The 27,049-nt window shown below is 36.9% G+C and overlaps 1 protein-coding gene and 2 non-coding genes across 7 annotated transcripts; 1 reads left to right on the forward strand and 2 right to left on the reverse strand.

Annotated features, from left to right (window-relative positions):
- On the reverse strand, positions 1-27,049 carry CCDC125 (coiled-coil domain containing 125). Of its 5 annotated transcripts, XM_039870130.1 has the most exons (13): positions 20,338-22,178; positions 20,114-20,227; positions 18,933-19,125; positions 17,040-17,098; positions 15,729-15,815; positions 14,878-14,955; positions 14,079-14,164; positions 9,827-9,909; positions 7,559-7,674; positions 6,686-6,793; positions 5,220-5,394; positions 1,839-1,969; positions 1-1,042 (listed from the first exon to the last, which is right to left on the reverse strand). In XM_039870130.1, exons 3-13 carry the CDS (start codon positions 18,970-18,972, stop codon positions 743-745), a joined length of 1,263 nt encoding a protein of 420 aa, XP_039726064.1. In that variant the 5' UTR covers positions 18,973-19,125; positions 20,114-20,227; positions 20,338-22,178; the 3' UTR covers positions 1-742. The 5 variants fall into 5 exon arrangements, with proteins under 5 accessions (XP_039726064.1, XP_039726060.1, XP_039726061.1 ...); XM_039870126.1 differs by lacking the exon at positions 18,933-19,125 and adding an exon at positions 26,898-27,049 and having other exon boundaries at positions 20,114-20,463; XM_039870127.1 differs by lacking the exon at positions 18,933-19,125 and adding an exon at positions 22,908-26,876 and having other exon boundaries at positions 20,114-20,463.
- LOC120608435 (small nucleolar RNA SNORA11) lies at positions 9,097-9,201 on the forward strand. Its single transcript, XR_005654393.1, has one exon. It is a non-coding gene; the product is annotated as a small nucleolar RNA SNORA11 (small nucleolar RNA).
- LOC120608434 (small nucleolar RNA SNORA11) lies at positions 12,547-12,676 on the reverse strand. The gene has a single exon (XR_005654392.1). It is a non-coding gene; the product is annotated as a small nucleolar RNA SNORA11 (small nucleolar RNA).

Consider the following 27,049-nt stretch of genomic DNA (forward strand, 5'->3'; position numbering starts at 1 on the left):
TTTTTTTTTTTTTTTTTGCACTTCCAATTTTGGTATTGTTAGGTAACCCCAGATCCTTTTCCTTTTATTTTTTTATGAAATTATTATATATATTAGATCTGTGTATGGTTTTTATCCTATTCCATTGCCCTGCTGGTTTGAGTACTAGAATTCTGTGTAGATATGGCTACAAAATGTCACTACTCCCAACAAAAGAAAGAAGCTATGCAATAACTAGCTATGACTTTGAATATATTTATGCCAAAGTCCCAGCAGAATAACTTTTTATTAAGGTTAAGGAAATTATTTTTAAATTTTATATGACAAATGAAAAATCCTAAAAACACAATATAAAAATAAAAACAAAATAAATGTATTTCAAAATTAACATTCAGTCACTCCTAGGCATTGTTGTTTCTTAGGGCATTAATTTACATTATATTGTTGCCTGAGCCAGAGGTTCCTATAGTCAATCTAAATAATTAAATAATTGTTTTTCTCAAAAAACACTTTTTTTGTTTTTAAGATGTTGGTAAATACTGAAAATTTCATAAAATATACTTATGTAATTTATAAATAAAATATATCAACACAGAATAGTAATAAATTTCTTATAGAAAACATTTGAGTATTTTAGCTGTCTCCTAAAATTTAGAAAGACCCAGAAAACATACAACTTCTGAAGATGTAGCAATGTTTACACAATCCTTTTTCAAAGTCTCAATATAAACAGCTCTCAGTTCAAATTTCAACTGGTTTGTCTTCAAAACATGATATTTGATGGCAAAGAATGGGATCTTTTCAGAGTTCTTGTGTAGTTTTGATCTGTATGAAGGTGATGGATTGAACAAATGTAGCCCACAGAATTAACACTTGAATGTGCAGGATCGTGCAGATCAGAGAATTTTGAAGTTTTCTGCCAGGGATTTTTTAATAGAAAATTGTTTTTCGAGGGATTTTTTTCTTTATTCTCTTTTGAGCCTGAGTCTTTGTCTTCCAATGCCCGAGCAAGCATGTAACTAACTTTCCTTTGATGAGCCAAAGCTTCTTCTTTATCATTCAACTGCATGCACAGAAATTAAAAATATAACAGTCAGAAAATCACAGAATATAAAGATAGCTATAGTCAGAAGTATTTTATCAAAATGTTCAATATTCAGTCTGTCAAATCAGTCAATGTGAATAAATTAATTAGGTGTCCACTGATTCCCAAGCATTATGCTACATGTTATTGCGGATTTTTTTTTAAAGGAAGAACAGAAAGCATTCTGTTGAAATTTTGTTGTCATCCGAAGAGGGGAAAAATATATACATGTTGTATGTATATACATATATAAAATCAACATGTACTTCGCTTTGTAAAAGAATGGAATTACTTACATAAAATTGTTTTTGTATATTTATATGCAAATAACTTTAACACTCTTCTATAGATACATTTATATGATGAGTCTCTTAATTTAGTCATCTATGAAATGGGAATAACAAGACCGATTTCAGGCTTGTAATGACTAAAGGATATAATGTTAGAGGAAGAAGGACCTTGAATACTTAAAAAATTCCTGAATAAAGAGAAAGTTTTGACATGTACTGTACATATAAATGCAGATGACAGAGATACCTGAAGTTAATTACAGGGAGCCCCCTCTTCTCAGAGGTGGAGCTTTAAACTTAAACAGGAAGAACATGGTTAGGAGAAGTGAGACGACCATGCAGAAGTTAATTAGATGAAGATTATAACTGGAGGAACTCAGCTGGGAAGAGGGCATAAAAGACAAATGTAGAGTGATAATGAGTTTAATAAGAAACAAAAAGATTAGCTTAACCACAACTTCTAACAAGAAAGCAAAGATACTAACCAAATCTATCAGCATCTTAAAGACTTCCTGAGGATTAGCTTGGTCTTCAGTCCTCTTAAAACTGTTTTCTGAAGGAAACATACTCAACAGTTTCTGCCCTAAGGTCTTCTTAGTCCTTTGTGATAGTAATCCTAAAATTAAACATGAAAATATAGCTGAGACATAAGACACTCACTATTGTAGTACTTCCATGAAAAGAGGTAAGTATGAACCAAAGCTAATTCATTCCTAAATCAATCAGAAGACCTCTAGCACTAGTGAGTCATATAGCACAGTGTAGTGGGCAGAGCACAACTGTTAGAGCCAGCATGGCAAATGCTGGAGAGCACTACAGAGAATCCAGAGCAGTGCCCTTCAACTCTGGCATCATCAGTTCCTCAGCTCCCAACGATGGCTGCCCCTTGAGAGAGAATGCAGCCCATGCTCCCAGATATCTAAGTCTTCCGGAGGAGCCAGCAGTCCAGATTTGTATGTGACATCTCCCAGTTTTAAATGTCAGCGACTAACCCACATTAGTTGAGAACACCCTGCAGGCCACAGGCAGCCTCTGAACCATGCAAACTCTACTTTAGAGCCAGAAAGACCCGGTCTTGAATCCTCATTTAGCCACTTACTAACTGCATGGCCTTGGACAAGTTCTCTGAGCTTCATTTCCTCACCTCTAGAATAAGAATAATTCAGGGTTGCCGTACCATTGAATAATAGAGGTGGGCCGTCAAGGGTCAAATGGGTACAGTTTCTAATTGGGAAGATGAAAATGTTCTGGAGATGGATGGTGGTGATGGTTATACAACAATATGAATGTATTTACTTTTTCTTAAAAGCAGTTAAATTGGTAACTTTATATTTTACCACCAAAAAAGAAAGAAAAAAGCAGTTGTGAAAGCACCTAGCCCAGGTACTGACGTAATGCTTAAAAGTCCATATCTTGAAATATGTACACTAATGTTCTTCTTCCATAGAAAGGGTACAATTTATAGTGGAAAGTACAAAATCTGTAGATTTATACGAAGAAAATTTCAGTAATGTTTTTGGAATGTTCTGCGAATGGTCTCATGGAAAACTGAGAGCAGATAAACCGCAGTGACTGAGCCTCAACACCTGACCTCCTGTGAGCAACTGTGACAAAGGGGAAAAGCCAGACAAGTCGACACATTGGGAAGCTTGGATGAGTGAATGGATGAATCTCTGTCTCTATTTTCAGTCTGAAAAAAAGAAATATACTTATAACCTTTCTCTCAGAACTTAGCTGCCATATCAAGAAGAAAAGTAGATACCTTAAGTGTGAACTACACCCATGAAAATAACCTGTAATAATCATCCTGTACCTCTTCAGATTACACTATTAAATGAATTAAAGTCTTGTCACTAAGAAACTCACAAAGAGCTACTGAAATTTGTAGGGATTCGTAAAGGCTTTTCAGAGATGAATCAATTTTAAATTGTTTCCAATCTCTCTCAGTGCCTTAACGGAAAGCAGATTGGGAGCTTTACCTCAAATCATATTTTCTATGGAAAAGTTCTGAGGTTTGTCACTAGCTAAGAAAAGCAGGAATTCTGGGATATAAAGTGAGTACATACTCAAGTGCTGAAATGAATATGATTCTACCTCTTAAGAAAAACTCAGTTTTGTCTACATAGCAGTGTCCTTATGGCCAACCTTCATGCATAATTGAGAGTCCTTCTATGCAGGTGACAGAATATGACAATATTTCAGAAAATTACTTTAACCATGTCTTCTCCTTTCTCCCATCACTCTTCTCCCTACTTTCCATCAAAACAAGATAGATTTCCAAAGGGATTTGCATTCAGTTAGCAACACAACACCAAGGCTCTCCTCAAAGAATATCCCTTTGAAATTTATGCAGCCTAGCTCCTATCAAGGGCCTGCCTGAGAGAAGAGGTACCTGAGGAAGGTTCCCTACACATTTGTTATCCATGGTAGAACTAGATGATTTGTTTTCCTCCAGTTCCTAAAAGGCTAAATATGTGGACTGTTAGCTTATTTCCCTGGCAAAATCACCTACTTTGAGTTGGAATTAAAGCTGTACCTTCAGCTTTTATGAAAGGATTATTATAGAAAACAGCCATATAACTGAGTTTGTATGTACTATAAATGACTATTGAGGACTTAACCATCATATTTGCTCAATAGCCTCTAAGTCTCATGTCAGGAAAACTTTAAGAAGTTAATTTCAGGACAATGTGGAATGCCCCTTTACGAACGAGAGTTAAGAAACATTTCGTTTTCGCCCTAACTTCTTTCCGCCTGATAAATACTAAATACACAGCTTTTATAATCTGCTTTTACCTACTTTCATGGTTCTTGTTTACTACTTCTATTTTATTATTCTTATAAGCTACTTACCATTTTGGCCAAGGAATGAGTAAAGTTTAGTTAATGAAGCTAAAATTCACAACACTTGATCCATATACTATTACTAATATGTACTGTTTGAAAAGAAAATTTTCAAACAAAATAGGTATTTACTATTAAAAGTTTCATTTTTAATGTTATAAGATTATTATTCCTGAAGTTCATCTGAAAATGAGAGAGATTGGAATTAAGATTATAGATTTTGACATTAGAAAATATTTAGAAATAGTCATTTCAGAATTTTAGTACTAAAACATTTAGACTTTTTATAAGCTTCACTTTAATCTTTATTGATTGGTAAATGGCTTCAAATTGAAATTTTAAATTGAAGCAATATGGATTCTGAATAATACCAAGTAAAAACATAATTGACCTTTTAGAGAAACTAAAATTTCTAAAAAATAAGAGCTACTTTGTTTATATTGGACTACCTACTTCAACTGTAATTTTACTCTCATGCCATTTTTATATATTTTGTTTTTACAACAGTACTCAAATGTGGCTATGAACTTTTGGTAGGCTAGTGAACCTAAACCTAAATCTTTTGGTTTTTTTTAAATAAGAATATTTTATTAATTTGTTCAACTTAAGATATTTCCTCTATTCCTCAATGTCTCTTCCAGAATCACATGTGTCAATAAAGTTTAATTAGATAAATTTAATATGGGGTTTCACGATCATTTCAGTATTCCTTCGTGGCAGTTTCCCTTTAACCATCTAGTGCTCTTATTTCTTTTCCCACTAAGTATAGCCTTGTTTAAATTAAATAGAAGAGTACTAAAAAAAGATTTGTTTTATGGTTTTGTTGATCCCGATAGCTCATCTGCATATGTAACATCCAATGACCCCTTTTTCCCCCATAGTTACTAATTTTTTAAATATATCACAACTATATGCAAAATTTCAATTATATTCTCCATCATATTAAATGTGCTTAAACAACTTTGATTATAATCCAAAACAACAAATTACACCTGATTATTGCCATTACAATTCATATTTACCGTCCTCTTTAAGGTGCTTCCAATTTATCCATTTTGTTTCTTTTTTACATAGTTTATCCATTTGTGTCAATTTTAGTGCTTGGTCATTTTTCCTCATCAGTTGTTGCTCAAATGCAATTCTGAATGCATCTGCCATTATGTAGGCTTCTTCTTTACTCTTCTGCAAAAGTTGCAGCTGATTTTGAAAGAAAGTTCAAGAGGTGTCAGAGACCAAACCAGAATAATTCTTGCCTGAATGCCGAGTCAGATTAGCAAATGCAGTCTCCCTCCCTAGCACGGGTCTACTGTCTCTTTGGTCTTTTGCATCTGCTTAAACTAATTAGTACTTGCCCATTCTGAGCTAGACTATCAGAAATTTCCCTTGTGGTGCCTGTCAATTCCCTTTTAATACAGCTCTTGGACCTCATTATCCTAGACAGACCCTGTTCTGCTCAACAAAGAAGGGAGGATGCTTTTTTTTCCCTAATACATCTTTCTCCACTTTGTTGAAGGCTGCATTTCAGTACTGCCTTGGGCCATTCTAGATGATACTACTGAAAATAATTTTGAATATCATCTTTCAGATATCTCCCATAGTTGACCCTGACTCTGATCTATGTAATCTAATGCTTTTCCTAGTGAATTGTTAATATTTAGCTGTTAGGTTTCCTATATACTCTGAAGACTTTAAACTCCATACATTCAGTAAAGGTAAAATATTTTTTAAATTATGGTCCATGTACCGTATTTGTTATTAAAGCCTAATTATAATGGCAGCTGTCATTTGATTAAATGCCAGGGCAAGTACTAATTAGTTTAAGCAGATGCAAATGACATTTAATCAAATGACATTTGCTGAGACCAGGCTTAAAGGATCCAAGTGGTGATTACATACAAATGAAAGAATGTTGTTACTTAGAACAAAGGCATGTGTATGACACTGTGCTAAACATATGTCTACTTCCTCTATTTCTTACAGCAACCTTCCAAACTAGTTATTACCGTCCATTTAACATATATGACCAAAGCCACACAACTAGAAAATGATAGACCTAAGATTCAAACCAAGGTCTGGCTAGCACAAAGGTTCCTTCTGCTGTACTTTGTTGCTTTTCTAATAAGCTTTATGTTTATCTCCCCATTAATCGGTGTTGCAGATCCTAGTAATTTTAAGCATAAGTGCACCTTTTCCTCCAATATATAGTAATTTTAGGGCCATGTATAGACAAATGAAATAGAATTTAGGAAATATTAATTATAATGTTAGGCAAACAACTTTATGTGGCTACAATATCGTGCCAGTACTAATGGTATTCTGGAACCATGTAAACAAAATCCATTTTTAAAGTTAATGCTATTAAATAAAATTAAGCATAAATTCCATAGCCCATGACAGCTAAAATGAAGCTAATCATTGCAGATGCTTCCATTTATTCTATTGCTGGAGAAACAAAACCAAAGCTTTCACAGTTTTGATAGTACAATACCTCTTGTTTGAGCTGAAGAAGCATTTTCCGAGCAGATGCCGCCATTTTGGCACAGGAGCAGGGGCTCCCTCTGGGACCATGACAAAGGCAGGCTCCAAGGACTGCAAGCTTTAAATCCAAAAGCATTATCCTGTTACCCAGTGTCATACTAATTAGCTAGATACAAACACAGAGGCACACTCACACATTCCCATGTACATTTCTATTTAAGCATCTGATTCAAAGAAACTGGAAAACAAAAACAGGAAAGCTGAGACCAGGCTTAAAGGATCCAAGTGGTGATTACATACAAATGAAAGAATGTTGTTACTTAGAACAAAAACGTACTGGAATTCTACCTTCCTTTTTTTTCACTCAGCTTTCGTGTTTAACCTGGCACCAGTTTCCTATAGTTGAGTCCTTGGCAGGAACCTGACCTAACAGAGTAAATATTAACATCTACAATGTGGACCTTCTGTGACTGGACTTGACCTTGCTGCCCAGCATTCACTACTGCCAGCTCCTGTCAGGGAGGGTTGCACACTCAGAAATGACGAATGAATTTTAATGTCAATGAAAAAAACAATCATCCATCCACTCCTAAAAATAGTCTATGATCATGTAACTATTAACACAGCTTCTGCTAAAACTGAAAAAAAAAAAAAGGCAGTAAGTGACTAGCACATCCCTTAATGTCCAAGAATCTCACGCATGATAGGTATGGTACCAGCAAGACTGAAGAACTGACCTCGGCAAACCCATGGGCCTCTCTCACTCAGTCCCAAATTGTTAAATATGGTGCCACCCTAGAACATGTAAGCAGACAATAATGGCAGAAAGAAAACGAAAGTCGAAAATTTTCCTCCTGCTCAGCTTTCATACCTGCTCACCTACCTCAAGACCTGAAACCTCTGTAAAGCCACTTTTGTCTTGGCGTACATTTTCCTGAACCATCTTCTGCTGTTTGATATCAAGCATAGCAAGCACCTCCAAATACTGTTGATTCAAACCTAGGAAGGGCCATATAAGTGTTAGTTATGGGGCTAACTCTGGCCTCAGGTAATCTTGTTACACCAATATCATATACTCATTTCTTACAAGCACATATGTACAACAGGCATCGCCCACAAAATCTGGCCCCACCCAGAAAATCTGATAGAATAGTGGGTATTAAGTACATATCTAACACTAGATAAAATGTTATTGTTTCTAATGTGGAAGTAACTTTGCAACCAAAGTCTGGTCTTCATTTTCTCTTGGAAAATTTGTATGATTTTCAAAGAGAAAACATACAAAGACAAATTGTTCAGAGAACTTGTGGGTAGTAAGACAACCAGTGATGAGATTTCATGTATTATATCAAAAGTACCAAGTATACAAACCATCAGATATTTCTGTTGAGAGTTTTCACAAGCAGATCTGAAACCATTTAGAACAAGAGGGGTCCCACTATCTACTAGAGAGTGCAGAAAACAGTAACATTCTCCCTCTTGTTGCAGGGTGGAATGGTAAGGAGGAAGGGGAGGGGTTGTGATTCTGAGCAGCTTCTGTCCTGAGAACTAACCTAATACAGGAAAAATCTCCATCTGCTCAAATCACCGGTACTGAGAAGCACCATCTGTGTGCAGTTCTCACTCAGGTGCATTGCCACAACTACCAGTGGTCCTCAACCTTTTTGGCACCAGGGACCAATGCTCCTATCAGAATCTAATGCCTGATGAACTGAGGTGGAGCTGAGGTGGTGATGCTAGTGCTGGAGAGTGGCTACAAATACAGATGAAGCTTCACTCACCTACTGCTCACCTGCTATGCAGCCCAGCCCAGTTCCTAACAGGCCATGGACTACTACCATTCTGTGGCCCAGGGTTGAGAACCCCTGAACTACACTATGAAAAGTGCCTCTCTTGGGCCCATGACCTGACTTAGAGCTTATTTTGCCCCCTTCAAGCTACCAATTTAAAATAGTTTCTGTTCAGAAGGGAGAATCGACATCTCAGAATTTTATAAAAAGTTGGTACCACCTTAATCTTAAATAACTTTAATACTTTCATTAACTTTTGCCATAAGGTGATTCATCATATAAGGGAAGTGTGTGTGTTTTTGTCTATGTGTACACACACACATACAACTGACCCTTTGAACTGTATAGGTTCACTTATACGTGGATTTTTTTCAATAAATACAGTTGGCCCTCCTTGCCCCTAGATTTTGCATCGGTGGATTCAACCAACCTTGGATCAAAATACTCTTTTCAATACGCAGTTGGGAGTCCGCAAATATGGAGGGCTGTTTGCATTGTTCCATTCCATTTTATGTGGGGGATTTGAGCATCTGCATATTTTAGTATCCATGGAGGGTTCTAGAACCAATCCCTCACAGATATGGAGGGACTACCTAAGTTTTGAGGGAGTCAAAAGTTATATATGGATTTTGGGGTGTGATCAGAGCAGGGCGCCTGAAGAATGGCTGTTCTGTTTACAACACATCCAACAGGAACTTGGGTTTACTCTTCACAGGTGATGTTACGCTCTATATGTGGAAAAAAGTTATACTGACAGCACGGGTTGGTGTCTCTAACCCCTGCATTGTTCAAGTGTCAGTTGTGTATGTAAAAAATTCAAGTTCTTAATCAGTCATATATCTTGAAAAATTAAGAATAATTGTATTGGTGATAAAGTCACGGAAGACACTTTTTTGAAAGAAAATAATGTTGAATAATCATATAATTATAAACTTTTCCTACTCGTATCCCAATAAAATATATATCTACTCAAGTTCCTCAAACATCAGGTGCTTTATGACTTTGTTTTAAACTGAGTATAAAAACTAAAAAGTAAAGGAGGAATGAGGAGAAATTGCTTAAAAGGTATGAAGTTTTATTTTGGAATGATGGAAATGTTATGGAACTAAATAGTTGTACAACATTGTAGATGTTATGAATTGTTCACTTTTAAATGGTTAATTTTATGTGAATTTTACCTCAGATTTTTTTTAAACTAAAAAATCCTAAATTGATGCATTTCTCCTATTATCTTTAAAATATATTACTTTGAAATACTAGCACTTTGTCTCTACTGATATGTGTTCTTAACATAAGACACTATATAAACAAATCTTTTAACATAAAGAATTTTTAAAGAACCATCAAAATACCACTCTTACTTGCATTTTCAGACTTCAGCATTTTAATTTCTTCTGTTTTTAGTTTCAAAGTTTCTTTGAGGACTGCATTTTCACAGTTTAGCCTGGAAAAAAGTACCCTCCAATAACTAAACATTTGTACTTTATACTTAAGTGAGAATATTTCTATCCCATAACTAGAGCACAAAAACCTAAATATAATTTTTCCTACTTTAGAACAGTCTAGAATTTATGTGTCACAAAATAAAAGCAATTTAAAAGAGTGTGGTAAGATTTTGCACATACTCTAAACCCTTCTGTATACTTAGTTGAGAAAGAATCAGAACCAGAATTATCTAACACATCTCTTTTGAATACTCATTTTCTTTACTAAAGTTTTAATTCAACTTAATAACCATTTGACTACCAACTATATGTCAGACTTAGGCCACCTTTAAAAACTTGCATAAAAGATACATAGGGAGCTTTATCTATTGCCTAAAACTTGAAATTACTTACAAGAGTACCTGAATTGCCCAGCATCGAAGGCTTAAACAATTTTTTTTGTAATTAAAACCAGTAGCTAGATTATCTCGTCAATTTATGACTAAGTAAAATACCTGTTAAGACATCTGTAGCAGTGTTTGTGCAAAATGTTTTATGCTGTGCTTAAAATTGGCCTCAGATCATTAAAACAGTGGTCATGAAGTTAAAGCTTCCCAATTAAAAATGAAATGTAAATCTAATGCATTCTGTTTCTATGAATTACTTAACAAATTAATAAAATATGAAATTAGGTTCTCAAGCAAGGCGTGTAGCCCTTGAGGAATAAACCACCTTTGTTAATGCGCCCTCTTCTTAAGACTAGGTCTCTGAATTTCCAAATGAATTCTTATTAAGTTTATGAGGAAATTGTTCAGATGCTTACAAACGTTTTATTAGATCCACTTAAATTCTTTATAAATTACTTAGATTACTTCATAAACTAATTTTTTTAAAAGCCAACTCAGTCAAATTCATTAACTTTGCTATCTGGTTAACTATTTTTGTGCAGACATAATAAAGCCTCTTGTGCCAGCTCTGCTTAATTGAAGAGTATCCTAAAAGACAGTCTCTCAACTAAGTGTAAATCTGTGTATGTAAATCAGAATTTTCAGGGTTCTGTTCAGTCAAAATAAAAATACAAAAAAAGATAAAAAACCAAATTAGGTAAACAAAACTACCAAAAAATTAAAACGTGATATATTCTCTTGATGAGACTGTGGGGAAACAGGCAGTCTCATATGTGCTGCTGATAGGAATGCAAAGTGGTACAAGCCTTATAGAGAGGAATTTGGCAACATCTAATAATCTATGTATGCATTTACCTTCTGACCCAACAATTCTACTTCTAAGAACATACCCTGAAAATACATCTCCAACAACACAAAAGTATATATGTCAAGGTTATTCATTATAGCATTGTTTATCATCACAAAATACTGGAAACAAGCTCAGTGCCTATGTATAGGAGAACAGTCGAGTACACTATGGCACATCCACACAATGGAGTGATTTCTAAGATATGTTATTAAATGGAAAAATCAGTGCAAAAGAGTATGTAAACTACCCTTTGTGTAAGAAAGAATGGGAAATAAGAAAACATATATATATATCTACCCATTCATGCAAAGAGAAACACAGGAAAGACAAATCAGAAAACAAGATTGGTTATCTGCAGACAGTGAGAGGAAGGAAGGATGGCAGAAGGTAGTAATAGGGCGTGGGATGCGAATGACACTTCTCTGAATATATCTTTCTGAATAGTTCTGAGTTTTGGAAGCATGTCAGTCTTTTACAAAGATAAATACATCAACAAGGATGGTGAAAAGATCCTAAAATAGAACACAAATAGAAGTAAATTATCGTAAATGAATAGCATAACCATACTAAAGAGAAAAAATAAACTAACCAAATGATTTTTGAACATATACACTCAGGCTAAAAACAAAACTATAAACAAATATTAAACTCTGATTAGTAGGTTTGATTTTACACGTATAGCAAATTGTACGTATAGCAATTTTTAAGCTACCCTCTCTGCATATACTATAATGGAAAAATAAGTAAATATATTGGGTAATAGGAGCCAGATTTCTCACTGTGGGAGTTAAAAATGTGGAAAGAGGCAAGGCTAAAATGAACCCTGTGGTGGTAGCCTGAAATTGGAAGTATGGATATCAACTCCGAGTTTTTAACAGATCGATATGATAAACAGGTGTACGTATTTGTCGGTATGTGTATTTTCCAGTTGTTCCCTGAGAGGACCTTCTAGGAATGACTCCCTAGTAGCAATAAGCATACTTAGTACTCAGATCTTGATTTCCAAACACCATTCCCCACTGAAAGGATCCAGGGCTCCTTGAAGAAATGCCTAATATTGTGGGTATACTAGCCTATAATATCTTGTACCAGAAAGCAAGAAAGCGCTCGAGGAATGATAGGAAGGTGTCAAAAGGCCACTAAAGCCAGTTTCAAGGAGTTGCCATTGACCAAAGTTGGAAAAAAAAATTTTTTTAACTTTTGCCTCCCGCCATGTAGACCTGTTTTCATGCTAATGACTCCCACGTGGCCCCTTCTCAGCCACAATGCTACAGCTCAGCTCCTGCAGGAGGACTGCCCACTCCCAGGGTTTCTGCCTCCAATACTGAGGCCTTCAAAGCCTTGGGCCATTGGTCCTGCCCGGCAGCCATGGGGAAGTGCGGAGTGGGGCAGCGGGGAACACATGTAGGTTGTTTGTTCATAAGAAGGCCACAGTTTTGGTACCCCTTGTCACAATGACCCCGGATTCCTGTTGGGTGTGTTGTCATCAGAGGAGCCATTTCTTCAGGCCCCCTGAAGTTGGAAAATTTTAAGCATTGAAAGAAATTATGTTAGTAATCCCTTTTAACTCCTTGCATAATACAAGAATCCATGAGTCCATATTTGTATAAACAATGAGAAAATTTCTTACAGTAAGATGCCAATAAATAAATGTAGAAAGAATAACAATTCAAAAATTGCCATTTGGCAGACATCACAGTAATAATTGCTTCAGGCAGAATAACCAGTGGATGTAAAAACTGGTGGGTGAAAGTCTGATGAGTAACAGTATATTTACATAATTTCAAAGTATCTCCCCCACAAGATGCTTATTAATTACAAGGGGAAGAATTGTGACTACCGTGGAGAATGAGGGCAGATACCACACCTACACTAAATGATCGAGATCACAGCCTAGAAATGGGACAAACCAACATCACGTGCCTCCTCATATGATGCACAAAGAATATAACATTGCTTAGTAGTAATCCTGCCAAAAACGCATAACCCGAATTTAATCCAGAAACGTCAGACATCCCCATTGTGGGATATTCTATAAAATAACTGGTCTAGCCTCAAAAAAGGAAAGTTTATAAAAGACAAACACTGAAGAATTGTTTTAAATTAAAGGAGACTAAAGTTTAGACATGATAACCAAATGCAACATGTGATTCTGTATTGGATCCTGGAACACGGGAAATTTTTTTTCTCTCTTTGCTATAAGGGCATTATTAGGATAATTGGCAAATCTAAGATCTATAGATTAAAAAATTAGTATTGGTTTTTACAATTATGCTGCAGTTTTAAAAGAGAATATCCCTTGAAAAAATAGAAACCGAAGTAGTTCTAGTAATGGGGCCTTATATATGCAACTTACTCATGGTTCAGAAAAACATTATGTCTATATCTACATATTTAACTACAAAGAGAAAGAAAGAATAATAAAGCAAATATGGTAAAGACTTCAAATTTGGAGAATCTTGGTGAAAGATACACAAGAATTATTTGTACTGTTCGTATAAGTTTTCTATAAATCTTAAGTTATCTCAAAAGTTAAATAATAAAAGATTAGATACTAAAGCCATCTATAACCCCAGATATCAAATCAATTCCTCAATGCCTGACCTTATAAAAAGTGTATGTTGTAATTTAAATATATTAAATTCACTCCAATAAAAGAGCTGCTCAAAAGATTTTGTTTGAAAAAAATAGTGCCAGTGCTAAAATAACTTGGAAAACATGGCTCTTACACTGTATTTGAAAATACAGTTTGTACTATATATATATATTTTTTTTTAAAGAAAACACTAACAAAAATATGAAGCTGGCCAGGTGGATAAGCAATAATTTATATTTACAGTTAGCTCAAAGAAGAAGAAAACCTAAACTACATTTGAATTACATGCACTTTAAAGATTTCCAAAGAAAAACTATGGAATAATAATATACAAACCTGTCATATTTTTGGGTCCAAGATTCTTCTATATTTTTAAATCTATTATGATCAAATTCTATTTCCCACTGCAAGGCATTTATTTCCTATAGAAAGAAAATAGTACTTCCATGGAAAATTTTACAAGTAAATCACTTCAGGACATTGTGAATAGCTGAAATACATCATTTAATCATTTCACAGAAATACATTAAAGAGAAAAAAACTATTACTCGAAAAGAGTTTTATCACATCTGTAAATACATATAACATGTATTGTTAGTGGTCAAAAGAGCTTTGCCAAAGCTTGCTTACTATAGGAGAAATTTCAAATTGTTTAGCTTAAAAATTTGGGATCTGAACCTAGATTTCTCATCATCCCTGCCCCCAGCCCACGCAGACTCCACAAGCAAAATATACTCCTGGAGGTCTGAGCCCAGGGCAGTCCCATCAAGGGAGGGTACAACAGGCACAGGAACAACCTCTGAAAGTGATTCCTAAATGCTTTTCTAGTGAAGATGAGGTGGTCAGAAAGAGGCAGGCTCTGCAAGCAGAGAAAAAGAAAAAGAAGAAAAATAGGAAGCATCAACTTGGCAGGCCTTCTACTACCTTAAAATAGAAAATAAAAGAAACCTTAATTCTTTACACGTTTGACAATCTGTTTTGGATTATAAACTCCAAAAAGGGAGGGACCATATAAAGTTGAAGCACACCCAGCAGAGTGTATACATAAATCACATATCCATTAGCATGGTGACTTTTAAGGAAATTTTATTTGAAAGCTTATTGGATTGAACAAGTCTACGCTAAAAACACATACCTTCTCCAAGGATCTCTTTTGTTCCACAGTTTTTTGAAGAACTGCCTGGGTATGACTTGTGGCTTTGCCAAATATTGCCTAAGGGAAAAAATATCAGTATAAATTAAATTTCTAATCATTCTTACATGCATGATGTTCACGTTTTTATTTTAAGGCAACAGAAAATTCGAGATGAGAATTTCCACAGAGACCACCTCTTTGTGGAGTGTTTGATAGTTCAAAAGTCAGAAAATCTTGGTTTGGCTCTTCCTCAATATATATGAGAATAAATGAAAGAATTTTCCACACAAAGACTTGTACACAAACATTCATAGTAGTAGTATTCATAACAACCAAAAAGTGCCCATCAACCAGTGAATGTATATACAAAATGTGCCATACCTATACAATGGAATATTATTTGGCAATAAAAAGGAAAAAAATACACATACTACACCATTCATGAACCTCAAAACCATGCTCACTGAAAGAATCCAGATAAGAAAGAATCCGGACACATAATGTATGATTCTATTTATATGAAATACAAAAGGCAAATCTACAAGACTATAGATTAATGATTGTCTGGGGTTGGAGATGGGAATGGAGAGTCTAATGTGTCCAAGGTTCCTTTTGGGGGTGCTAAAAGTGTGCAAAAATTAGATTGTGGTGATAGTGTAGTAAGAATGAATTGTATGCTTAAAATGTGTGAAATTCATGACATGTAAATTATACATCAATAAAATTGTTTAAAAAATCTAGACCTCAAAAAAAATTATATTAAGCACTGCTGCTTTTGTTTTAAAAGCTAAAACCACAGCACCTACTTAGTATACTGTGAAAATGATGAAAGTTTAAAAATAACTTCTTACCATGCTTTGAAGAATTTTCAGTGCTTCCTCTTTGCCTTCAAGTTGTCTTTGAGATGCCTCAAGTTCAGTTTTTAAAATTTCTACCTCCTGAGAAGAGAAATAAAATTCGTCTTCCTATCTGCAAGATATGCAACCCAAAATGAACAGTTTAGGTAGTCTACATTTAAGCTTAACATGCACTTTGACTCAAAGCACTGTGACCTTATAAATGAAGATGGAAATTCCTCAGGCTTTAACAATGGACCAGACAGACCAAAATCTAGAGCCTCATTATCAGGTGCCAATTTTAACTCAAAGCCCAAATCTTTAGTTTTTACCCATCTAGGCCACACAGCTAAGAATCTGAAAAAAAAAAAAAAAATCTTTAGGCCACATAAAATAAGCACATGATCATTCACACAGCTACAGTAGCTATTAAGGGGTAAACTGTGTCCTCCCCAAAAGAAGTGTTCGAGTCTTAACTCCTGGTATTGTGAATGTGGCCCTATTTGGAAATAGGGTCTTTGTGGATATAATCAAGTTAAAATGAGGTCAGAATGGATTAGGGTAAGCCCCAATCCAATGACTGGTGTCCTTATAAGACGAGAAAAACTTGGACACACACTAGAGAAGGCCATGTGACAATAGACTGGAGTGATGCAGTTACAAGCCAAGGAATGCCAAAGACTGTTGGGGCAACCACCGGAAGCTAGGAAGAGGCAAAGAAGGGTTCTGCTCTAGACCTCTCAGAAGGAATATGGGCAATCGACACCTTGATTTTGGACTTCTAGCCTCCAGAACTGAGAGACTAAATCTCTGTTGTTTTAAATCTCTAGTTTGCAGTACTTTGTTACAGCAGTCCTAGGAAACTAAAACTTCAGCTTTCACAAGAGTCACAAACACACATTAGAATGGGCTTCCTGTTTCCCACAGGATAGGCAGCCCTTACAGAAATGCCTACTCCCAGCAGGCTGGGTGGCCTCCTCAGACCACTTGGGATACTTTCTGATCTTCTAATTTCAGAGAGGTTATTTCAAGCCACACACAGGGAAGACAGATGGAAGGAAATAACTATTTTCTCCAGGAGATTAGAGTAGTAGTAGAAGATTAGGGGCGAAAGGAGAACTGGAGGGCTTTAAAAAGCCTTTCTGAGAAATGAGGAAGATAAACTGAAGAGGCCAGTTGAAAGGTATGAGCTTTATACTGTGGCTCATCAAAAATATCTGGAAAGCCAACATCTGTCTTCCATCCAATTTTAGTACTACTTAAACAAAATCTCTTCTCAGTAGATTTTATTCACATGAGAATTTTTATATAAGCCAGAGTACCTACCTCTAATGTTTCATCAAGACGCTGCTTTAATTCTACATTTGACAATTCGGAATTAGAATCTATTAGAGGAAAAAAACATTTAACTAGTTAAATATAGGACATTTGTTTATAAAATATCAAGTACAGGTTTCATTGCAAAGAGAAAAGAATTATAATAAACCAGATAATGATAAAAATAGCTGCCTTAAAACATTTCACAATTGAAAAGACACACACTTTTGAATAAAAAGGACTCTAAAATAACAAATTGGTTAGTTACTACATACAAACACATGTCGACATAAGAAACATCTAAACCTGCAGAGAATGTTTATGAGTTTATTTGAGCCAAACCGACAATTGCCAGGAAGCAAAATCTCAATGGAGAAAATGCTCTGGAGAATGGCAGTTTTGCAGCTTATTTTATACATTAAAATAAAAGGAGGAGACTTGAGGAGGATTACCGAAATCCACTGGTGGTAGGTTAAGGGGATGGGAGAGAGCAAAGCAGGGAAATCCCTGGGATTAAATAAAAAGTAAAATGGAGAGATACATGCTTCTTTTACATTGGTGGGTACAAGATAATTAACATTTATAGGTGGTTAGGCAGGGAACAAGGCAACAATGAAAGTTCTGTGGTCTATGCTCTGGTGCTGGCGGTTGTGCCCCCAGCAGTCTGGAATAGGATATTGCTCTGACATTTCAAAGGTTTGTTATCTTAGAAGCAAAAAGACAGGCTCACCTAGGGTAAATAAAGACTGACCTTTGTCAAGGAAGCTACAGGTCTAGGAAGCTACAGGTCTAGGATGTGAACCACTTTCAGTTAGGAATTTTTATGTTCAGACCATCCTGTGTGGTTAGATTTGGTCTCTGAGTTTGTAAGGTCCACCATGCAGGCCTCCCTTGAGCTTGTCAGATTTAGTATGTGGCCCTTTTTTTTGTCCACACACAATATAAAAAAACATGAATGTTGAGAGTGAAATAAATTTTGGTGTTTGGTTTAAGTTCGATCAATACAGTAATATGAATAGCTAAGAAATAACCTGAATTTAATTTCTTTCCAAAGAGAATGACTAGAAGTCTTTAGTAACTTCAGTTTTTTCTATCCTTAATGTGATCAATTGAAACATTAAACTGGGCTTTCAAGAAGCTTCATTTTCATTTGATCCCACTGGCAATAGAAAAGCATTAAAGTGGTAACCAAAAGCAAGAAGAAAAGAAGTAAAAGAAAAAAATAGTTTAGAAAGAATATTTTGAGGGATATTAAAATTTTCTCAAAACAGTTTTTTTCTTCATTATTCTGAACTTTCATCAACATAACAGTATCCAAGGGAAAACTTAAATCATTGATATACTCTTCCAAGGAGGTTCAAATGTGACATTGGGGTGACAATGACAAGTTCTATTTTATTAATACTTGTGGTAGGCAGAATAATGGCCCCCAAAATGCCCATACCTTAATCCTCATAACCTGTGAATTCATGGCAAAAGGGACTTTGCGGATGTGATTAAATTAAGTATTTGGAGATGGGAGATTATCCTGGATGACCCAATGTAGTCACAAGGGTCCTTATAAATAAAAAAGGAAGGCAGGAGAGTCAGTGTCAGAGTAATGGAGAATAAGAAAGACTCGACTAGCCATTGCTGGCTTTGAAGATGGAGGAATGGGGACCATGGGCCAAGGAATACAGGTGGCATCTGGAAGCTGGAAAAGGCAAGGGAATGGATTCTCTCCTAGAGCCCACAGAAGGAATGCAGCCTTTTTGACACATTAATTTTAGCCCACTGAAATCTATTTTGGACTTTTGACCTACAGAACTATAAGACCATAAATTTGTGTTGTTTTAAATCACTAAATTTCTGGTAATTTGGAAACTGACTATTAACAAAAGAAAACCAACACAATATTCTTACCTAGGATCAGGTCAACTTTGACAGAAAGACAAAAGTCCATAACCCAACAAAACAGGAACTCATACTATTACTATTACATCTTGTTTCTATCCCAGCGGTTTCCTCATGTTTTTACAAAGGCATCTTAGCATCATATTCAGTTTTCAACATCTTTCTTGCAAAATAGTATCTATTCTCTATGCATGATAAAGAACTGAAAGAAAAATATATAATCAATAATCCCATCCTAATTTCAAGAAGGATTTTGAGGGATGGGGATAGATCTCAGCTGCAACATAACATTTGTAAATCTGAAACGTGTTTCTTAAATTATTTTTGTGTTGTTCCAATTTGTGTTTGTTCTGCTTTGGTGGAGAAGTTTTACAATGTGTGTTATTAACAATTCAGCCACACAAGAGCTACGCCACAGAGGAGGCATGGTCTCATCCACGGGCTCCCAATCATTTTGGAGTTGTGTCATTCTATCACAATATGATTCTGAATTTCATTCTTAATGTATGGCATAACTTATTTAAATGACAAATTTAAAATAATTTTGTTGTGATAATATTTGAAAATTTCATGATATCCTTAAAATAACCAGAAGCATACATGTTCTGCCGGTAACACTCCTTCCCCAGATAAGCACCCATCTTGCGGCGCCCACATGTCATCTCCTTAGACAGGCCTCCTCTGACCCTTGCCTAAAATGGCAGTGACCCAGCTCCTCCAATCACTCACTATGCCTTCACTCACCACTGCCTGATGTTACTTAGCTGCTCATTTGTAGGTTTATTTTCTGTCTCCTCTACTAGAATGTGAACTCCATGACATTAGGGGCTTTCACTATTTTGTTCATTGATGTTATTCCCAGAGCTTGGAGCTGTCCTAGGCTCCTGACAGGTATCCAATAAATATTTGTTGAATAAGAAAAATAAAAAGAGTAAAGTATATCTCTACACCATAAAAAAAGCAAGATAGGTAATCATTTACTGAGATCACTAACATGTATGTATTAATGCAGAATAACTAGTGTACTTCACGGTTTGGACAATGCTTGGAAATAAAAACATTAATTACAATCCCACAATGTAAATAAAGATAAATTTCTAAAAATCCACTCTGGCGGCCTATTTTCATGCGTTGAAAGCACTGATCAAATTCACAGGGGAGAAGGAGGGAGAGGATACTAGGCATCTTACCAGAGTTACTTTGTCGTCTGTGATGGAGAATTCTGGACCCTTCAGGGTATGTATCTTGCAAGCTCTTATGTCTGGAGTACTGAAAAATGGCACCACTTCTTTCTTCCCCCTTTCCTGGAAATGGGGGAGGGCTAAAGTTCCTGTCATCTGACCTTTTCCTAGATGTAAATAAATGTGAAACTTGTACTTCATAAATACCGCCGGGCCTTCTTCCAAGGCCATACCCTAAGTCGCCTTCTGCCATGTCATCATCCTCTGAGTCCCAGGTCTGTGCCTCTGCCTCACTCGGTGGCCTCACCACCCTGCTCATCAGCCAGGTGCCGTCTTTACCATAAGGAAAAACAGGTTACCTGTAGTTACAAAAAACAGTGGTTAAACACCGTCATTATAAGAAAGTTGGGTTTTCCAGGGAAGAAAAGTTCTTTTCTGTATTATGCAGGCAAGACTATCCAGCAAAGCACCAGTGCACAAATGCAATCCAATTCAAAGTCTTGAATATTTCAGGACTTTTGAGATAAGAAAAATTCCAATCTCCAATTTCAAAGATTGTAGTTAATTTTAAGGAAGCAGGAAAGGCTTTTACTGAATGCAGTAATCTACTGATCAGAATAAAGCAGAGCCTTTGCCAAGAAAATAGAACACTCTTAACATACAAGAAGAAAGGGCTCGGTTTTCACAAGCCAAAGAGCTATGTAAAATTCCGAAAAGCCTCTGAAAAACAAGACTTCCAATGACTAAGACCATCCTGCCTCTGTCTCGTCACAGCCCTTTATCCACTTCAAGTGCTCAGGGTTCCTACAGCCTCACTTGGTTTGTTTGCTATTTCTGTACAGACACAATTAGTAGAGATTTTGTATTTGGGACAGTGACAAGTAGGAGGGAAGAAGGTGCCCGACTCTTTCCTTCTTTCTCAAGTCATGCCACACCTATATTCGCACCTATTTTGCAAGCAATCAGAGCAAAAGCCAAAGACTTTTCAATGGCTAAGGACCTTATTCTCATCTCTGCCGCTGTCCCCTCATCCTAGGCTGACAGCCCTGATCTCCCAAGTGTTCTTGACCGTGCCAGGCATTCCTGCCCCAGAGCTTGTGTTCCCTTGCCTGGGGGAACCCTCTTCCCCCAGACAGGTGCTCAGCTGCTTCTTCACCTCGGGTGGATCTTTCCTTCAGTGTCACTTTCTCAGTGAGGCCTTTCCTGGCACCCCATCTAAAATTGCAAACTGCCCCTCCCTGTCCCACTTATCTGCTTTATCTTTATCCTTAGCACTTATGACTTTCTAACATACTCCTCCATAATTTACTCATTTTTCAAATCATGCCACTAACAGGGAAGGCAGTGCAAAAGTGGGAGCTCAATGAAGCAGAAGGTGGCTCCAGCCTGCCTAGATGCCTCTCAAGAGGTGGGGTGCCCTCAAAAATTTCCCCTGCCAGATTCCAAACCCACCTAAATGTCCCTAACAGGAATGTAAGTTCCACAAAGGCAGAAGCTGTTGTCTGTTTGGATCACCACTGCATTCCCAATTCCTAAAACAGTGTCTGAGACATAACTGACGCTCAATAAACATTTGTTTAATAAAACAAGGAACATACAAACTGAAATACTTGCCACTAGGGCAGAAAAACAAAATACTGTAATCACCTCAGCAAGGCTCCGCACGGGATGCCATGAGGCTAACTGCCTGCCCTTCTTCTTAGAAGAAAACAACTCCAGGTAAAAATGCCCTCCAGAAAAAGGATCACAGAGCTCTGTCCATGCAGAGACCATTGTAGGCACCTACCTGGTGATGGTGGCTTCTGCCTGGTGGCTGGAGAACACCTGAAATGCTCAGCCTTGTCCTTCTGGTACAGAGTTTAGTTAAGAGAGAGTTTCACCATCATTTCAAAACAGCTTCTTTGCTGTAGTTATTTAGAAACATTTCATCCTTTTCACAAGACTCATTAAAAAAAAAGATGATGAAAACACATCTGACATCTTTTTCTAAATATCCTGCTGTTTAAGCATTTGCTTACTAGAACTTTCAAAAACGAATCTCAGTCTTTCGAAAATAATTAAAACTCTCTTTTTTTTTTTTGTTGATATCTTTCTCTTATTCTTCCACTGTTAAAACTACACATAGATGCTAAATAAATCTCATCATGTATGAAGAGTTTTCTGTTGTTTTTAGGGTCAAGATACCATATATTTTCAATGTTTAAGAACAAAAGCCTTAAAAGATTTAAAGTAACATATCATAAAAGAAGATACATAATTTCCCTTATATACAGAATCTAAGGAATCTAAGGAATAAAAAGAACAAACTAAAAGAATCACAAATATAGTGGACAATTTGGTGACAGACAGAGGGGAAGGAAATTTGGGGGCCTGGGAGAATAGGGTGAAGGGTTAAAGAAGACAAATTAGTAGCCGATGGATGGTCACGGGGATGGGGAGCATGGCATAGGGAATGCAGTTAGCATTAATACATTGGCTAGGTGGAGGGTCAGGGGAGGAAGGGTGCAATTGGGATCGTTTTACGAACTATATAGATGTCTAACCAATGTACTGTATACTTGAAACTAATTAAAATAAATAAAATAAAAAGAAGATACATAGGTGAAGGACACAACATCATTAGTTATAAGGGAACTGTAGATTAAACTACAATGAGATTCCACCATATACCACTGCCAATTCCAAATGTTGCTGAGGATGTGGACATCCATACACACTGTCGGTGGGAGTATAAAATGGTACAAACATTGTGAAAAGTTGTTTTTTTAAACAGTGACACGGCGATTGCATTCTTGGTACTTACCCAAGAGAAATGAAGATATATTCATAGAGAGATGCGTGAATGAATGTTCATAGCATTATTAGAATTAGTCCTAAATTGGAAACACCCAAAGGAACCATCAGCGAGAAAACAAATTCTAATACATCCACACAATAGAATATGTACAGCAATAAGTGATGAATTTCTGATATTTGCAACAATGTGGATGAAACTTACAGATGTTATGCAAACAGAAGAATCACCTATTGTATGAAATCCTGGCAAAACTAATATACATGGTAGGCGGCAGATCGATGGTTGCCTGAGGTGGGAAGGTGGATGGACTTCGAAGGGCATGAAGGAACTTTTTTGCGGTGACGGAAAAGTCTTATATCTTGACTAGAATGATGGTTTGTTAAAACTAATCCAACTATGCTTACAATAGTGCATTTTATCATATATAATTATTACTCAATACTATATTAAAAATTGTTTAAAACAGGAAAAATTAAGGGACCTTTAACTGGATTAGGGGGCAAGATGAGAAGTGTGTTAATCATTTGTACCCCCCTAGATAAGAAAATTATTACACTGGATGCTTTAAATCAGCAATAATTTTTTTTTAGTGACATAATAGCTAGTACATGCTGCTTGCTTTCTGTGTGCAAGGCACTATTTTAAGTCTTTACTTAGATTATTCTATTTATTCTTCACAACACTTTGTAAGACAACACTATCACTACTTAAGTATGGACAATTAAACTGAAGCACAGACAGGTGAAGTAACATAGCTAATAAGAGCCAGATTCTGAACCCGGCCCCTTGATGTCAATGTCACTGTTATACTCTCAGCCACTGCTTCCTGTCATTTGGAGAATTTCAATGAGATTAACATCAGAGTAAACCCAGTTTCTATTATTTATGACACCAAATAGAATGGAAAGTAAAAGTTTAAAATAGCTAGTTTTAACAACACTCAACGCAGTCTATTGGACCCATTTTTTACCCCAAATTTTTATGAAATCATTTTGGTTCTTTCACAAGTTTATTTCCTAAATAAGTAAGTTTATCTATTTTTGTCAGGTTAGATAGTAAATTATTTATTATATAAGAGGCTATGTTTTACCCCTCGTGCAGCTGAATCCTGTTTATAATGCAACTTCACATCTCTGTTAAGGAAGATGTGGTCATGGTTAGGCAGCCAGAGGTGAAGGAAATGGAATTTGGTCAACGCAAAGGAAAAAAGCAATAAGAGGAAAGAATAAGCAATTGCAGGATTAGCTAACAATATTTTTTAATGCAACACATATATTCAGGTGTCATGAGTGTGTCTTCCTGCTATTCAGAGTTGCATATCATAATAAGCTTTCACATGGTCCAATGCTTTACTGCTTTTTAAAATGTAACTTTGAGAACTGTTGGCTGTGTACCTTCCCACTTTTTTTTTTTTACTAATAGTAATATTAATATGTAATGCAGTCAAATTAAACTTGACTTTTGGAACACATTACTTCTAAGGAAGGGACGATATTTGAAGTTAACTAATGTTCATTTGACTAGTTGTAAATGAATTCAATGTTGACAACCAGGAAGGCAGCAGGATGTGTGATGGAGAAGGCCTCCCCTCAGGAGGTTTGGGTTCAAATTTCACTCTACCATTTGCTACTCTGTGATCCTGGGCAAGTCATTTAACTTCTTGGAGCCTATTTTCGAATCTCCAAAATGGCTTTAAGCATAACTACTTTATATTTAGGTACCATTAATATATTTGAATATATTTGATATATTTGAAATTAATGTTTATTAAATTAGAATTTGAGTATTAGTTTTTTCATTTATCAAATGAAGGGACTGGATAAGATTTCTTGGTTCTTTAGAGCTCTAAAATCTCGATTCTATATCAGCATTTTCCAAAGTGTGCCCCACGGAACTCTAGTTCTATGAACTGTGAGGTGTTGCTAGTAATAAAAAAGGGCCCTTCTGGTTTTCTTAAGGGGTGTATTTTCCTATGCCAGTCCAGACATACATGACTTGCCCAAAATTATAGTGGCAGAGCCAGAACTAGAAACCGTATCTCTGGCTCCTCGTTCAGTGATCTGGCCACTTGGGAAAGAACACAGGATGACTACATTATAGACTGTGGGCAGACAATCTTCCTACTTTTACACTAAAACAACTCTTTGAAAAGTGACCAGTGACTTCCTAAAAACTAAATCCAAGACCTAGGCTTGTTTCTCAGCCAACTCCACCTCTGCAGAAGCTGTGACTACTGATTCACCATGGATTCAACCCGGGTCCCTGGTCCTCCTTGGTTCCTCAGCCCCTCAGAGAGTCTCCGATTCTCTCATATCTGCCTGCTCAGGCTCCATTTCCTCTTCTTGTTTCTTCTGTACATGTTTGGCTTCTACTCTTAAATACACATCTCCAGCTGGATATCCTGCCCGCAATTCAAACACAGCTTGTTCAAAAACAAATTCATTACCCTTCTCACCCTCCCACCCAGCCAGGTCTCCTCCTGTGTCCTTTATTTCTGCAAATGCATCATCCATGCTCTAAAATACCCAGGCCCAAAACTTTGGAATTGGTTTTTTGTTTGTTTGTGTTTTACTTCTTTCTTCTCTTTGGTGCCTTCAGTTGTCAAATCCTCTAGATCCACAAAATGTCCTTCACACAGTAACTTCACAGCCCTGGCTGAATTTCTTGTTACTTCTCCTGGACTAAACCAATAGTTCCATAACTGATCTACTCCAAGCTATCCTACACGTTGTTGCCAAACACAGATCCAATGATGTCCATCTCTTGCCCTAAAACATTCCATGGCTCCCACGGCATGTGTAATAAAGTAAGTATCATCCTTTTTTCTACAACAAGAATCCTGTTTTCACTCCGTGTTTCAACTATCAGTGCTCCCTCGTCATGCTCTCTGCTTCCACATAAGAGGGACTGCACTCACTCCCAGCCCTCCTCAGTCTGGTCACCTTCAAGCCTCAGCTGATGCCATTCTCCACCCCAGGAATGCTTTCTCCTCTTAGGTGCCCCCTCACTTCATGACAGCCACTCCCTCAGTAGCCTTCTGGACTACCCTTTGACAGATGTGATTTATCCTGCCTCTGAGCCCTCCTAGCTCTGTATTGTACCTTTCAATAGTCCTTACATCCTATCTAATGTTTTTATTGTACACTCCCTTAGTGCAGGGAGTGTACGTGTCTCATTTACTTGTGCAAAACAAGTGTTCCAAAAATATCTGATGGGCGGATTTGACAAAGAAAACAGTTTCCTGCCCAGAAAACTTGTACTAGAAGCATCCACACCCACAAGCCTGATAACTCTCGCCTTAGCAAACAAGTTGGTCAAACAGACATCAAATTCCTGTCAGACCTGACAAAGAGGAACTAACTGGACTCCTGCCTGGTGAAAAACGACTGGCCTGCTGCACAGTGCAATAGGATTTTGTTTTTTAACTCTTTCTGTTAAAATAATTTTAGATTTACAGTAAGTTATAAAGATCATACAGAGAGCTCCTGTATACCCTTTACCCAGATTACTCTGTTAATATTAGGATATATTTATCAAAATTAAGAAGTTAACATGAACTAAACCACAGGCTTTATTATAATTTCCTCAGTTTTTCTACTAATGTCCTTTTTCTGTTTTAGGATCCAATTCAGGATACTATATTGTACTTAGTGCGCTGTAATGTTAAGGCTCAAAATTAATTTAAAAAGTAAGTAAAGGAGGAGGGGAGAGAGGTAGAGCAGGGTCTTTCAAACCTATTCCTTGTATTTTTAATGTCAGAGGAGGCCATTAAACTAACGTCAGGGGAAATGAGGACAATTTGCCAGCTAGTCCGCAACCTACCGAGTTCCCACAGATGCGCGCTGCCCGCCCCGCGGTCCTCCCCACTCGCGGTTCCCACCTGCCAGGCCCGGACCTCGCACCCTCTGCCACGGAAAGCTTAGGAACCCGGACTTGGGCTCGGCGACCAAAACCCCGCCAACCCCGCCGCCCTTGCGCCCCCAGAAGCGCGCTCACCGGGCGCCGAACCTCCACGTCGCGCGCACCGCCTTGTCCTCAGCCACGTGGACGCGCGGCGCGGCCCCGAGCGGGACGGCGGGCGAGGCCGGGCTCCCGGCGCCAGCGGGACGCGCGCCTCCGCACCTGCCGAAGCTCGCCCCGCGCGTGTT

Source organism: Pteropus medius, unplaced genomic scaffold, assembly GCF_902729225.1.
Source record: "Pteropus medius unplaced genomic scaffold, Ma_sr-lr_union100, whole genome shotgun sequence".
Lineage (NCBI taxonomy): Eukaryota > Metazoa > Chordata > Mammalia > Chiroptera > Pteropodidae > Pteropus > Pteropus medius.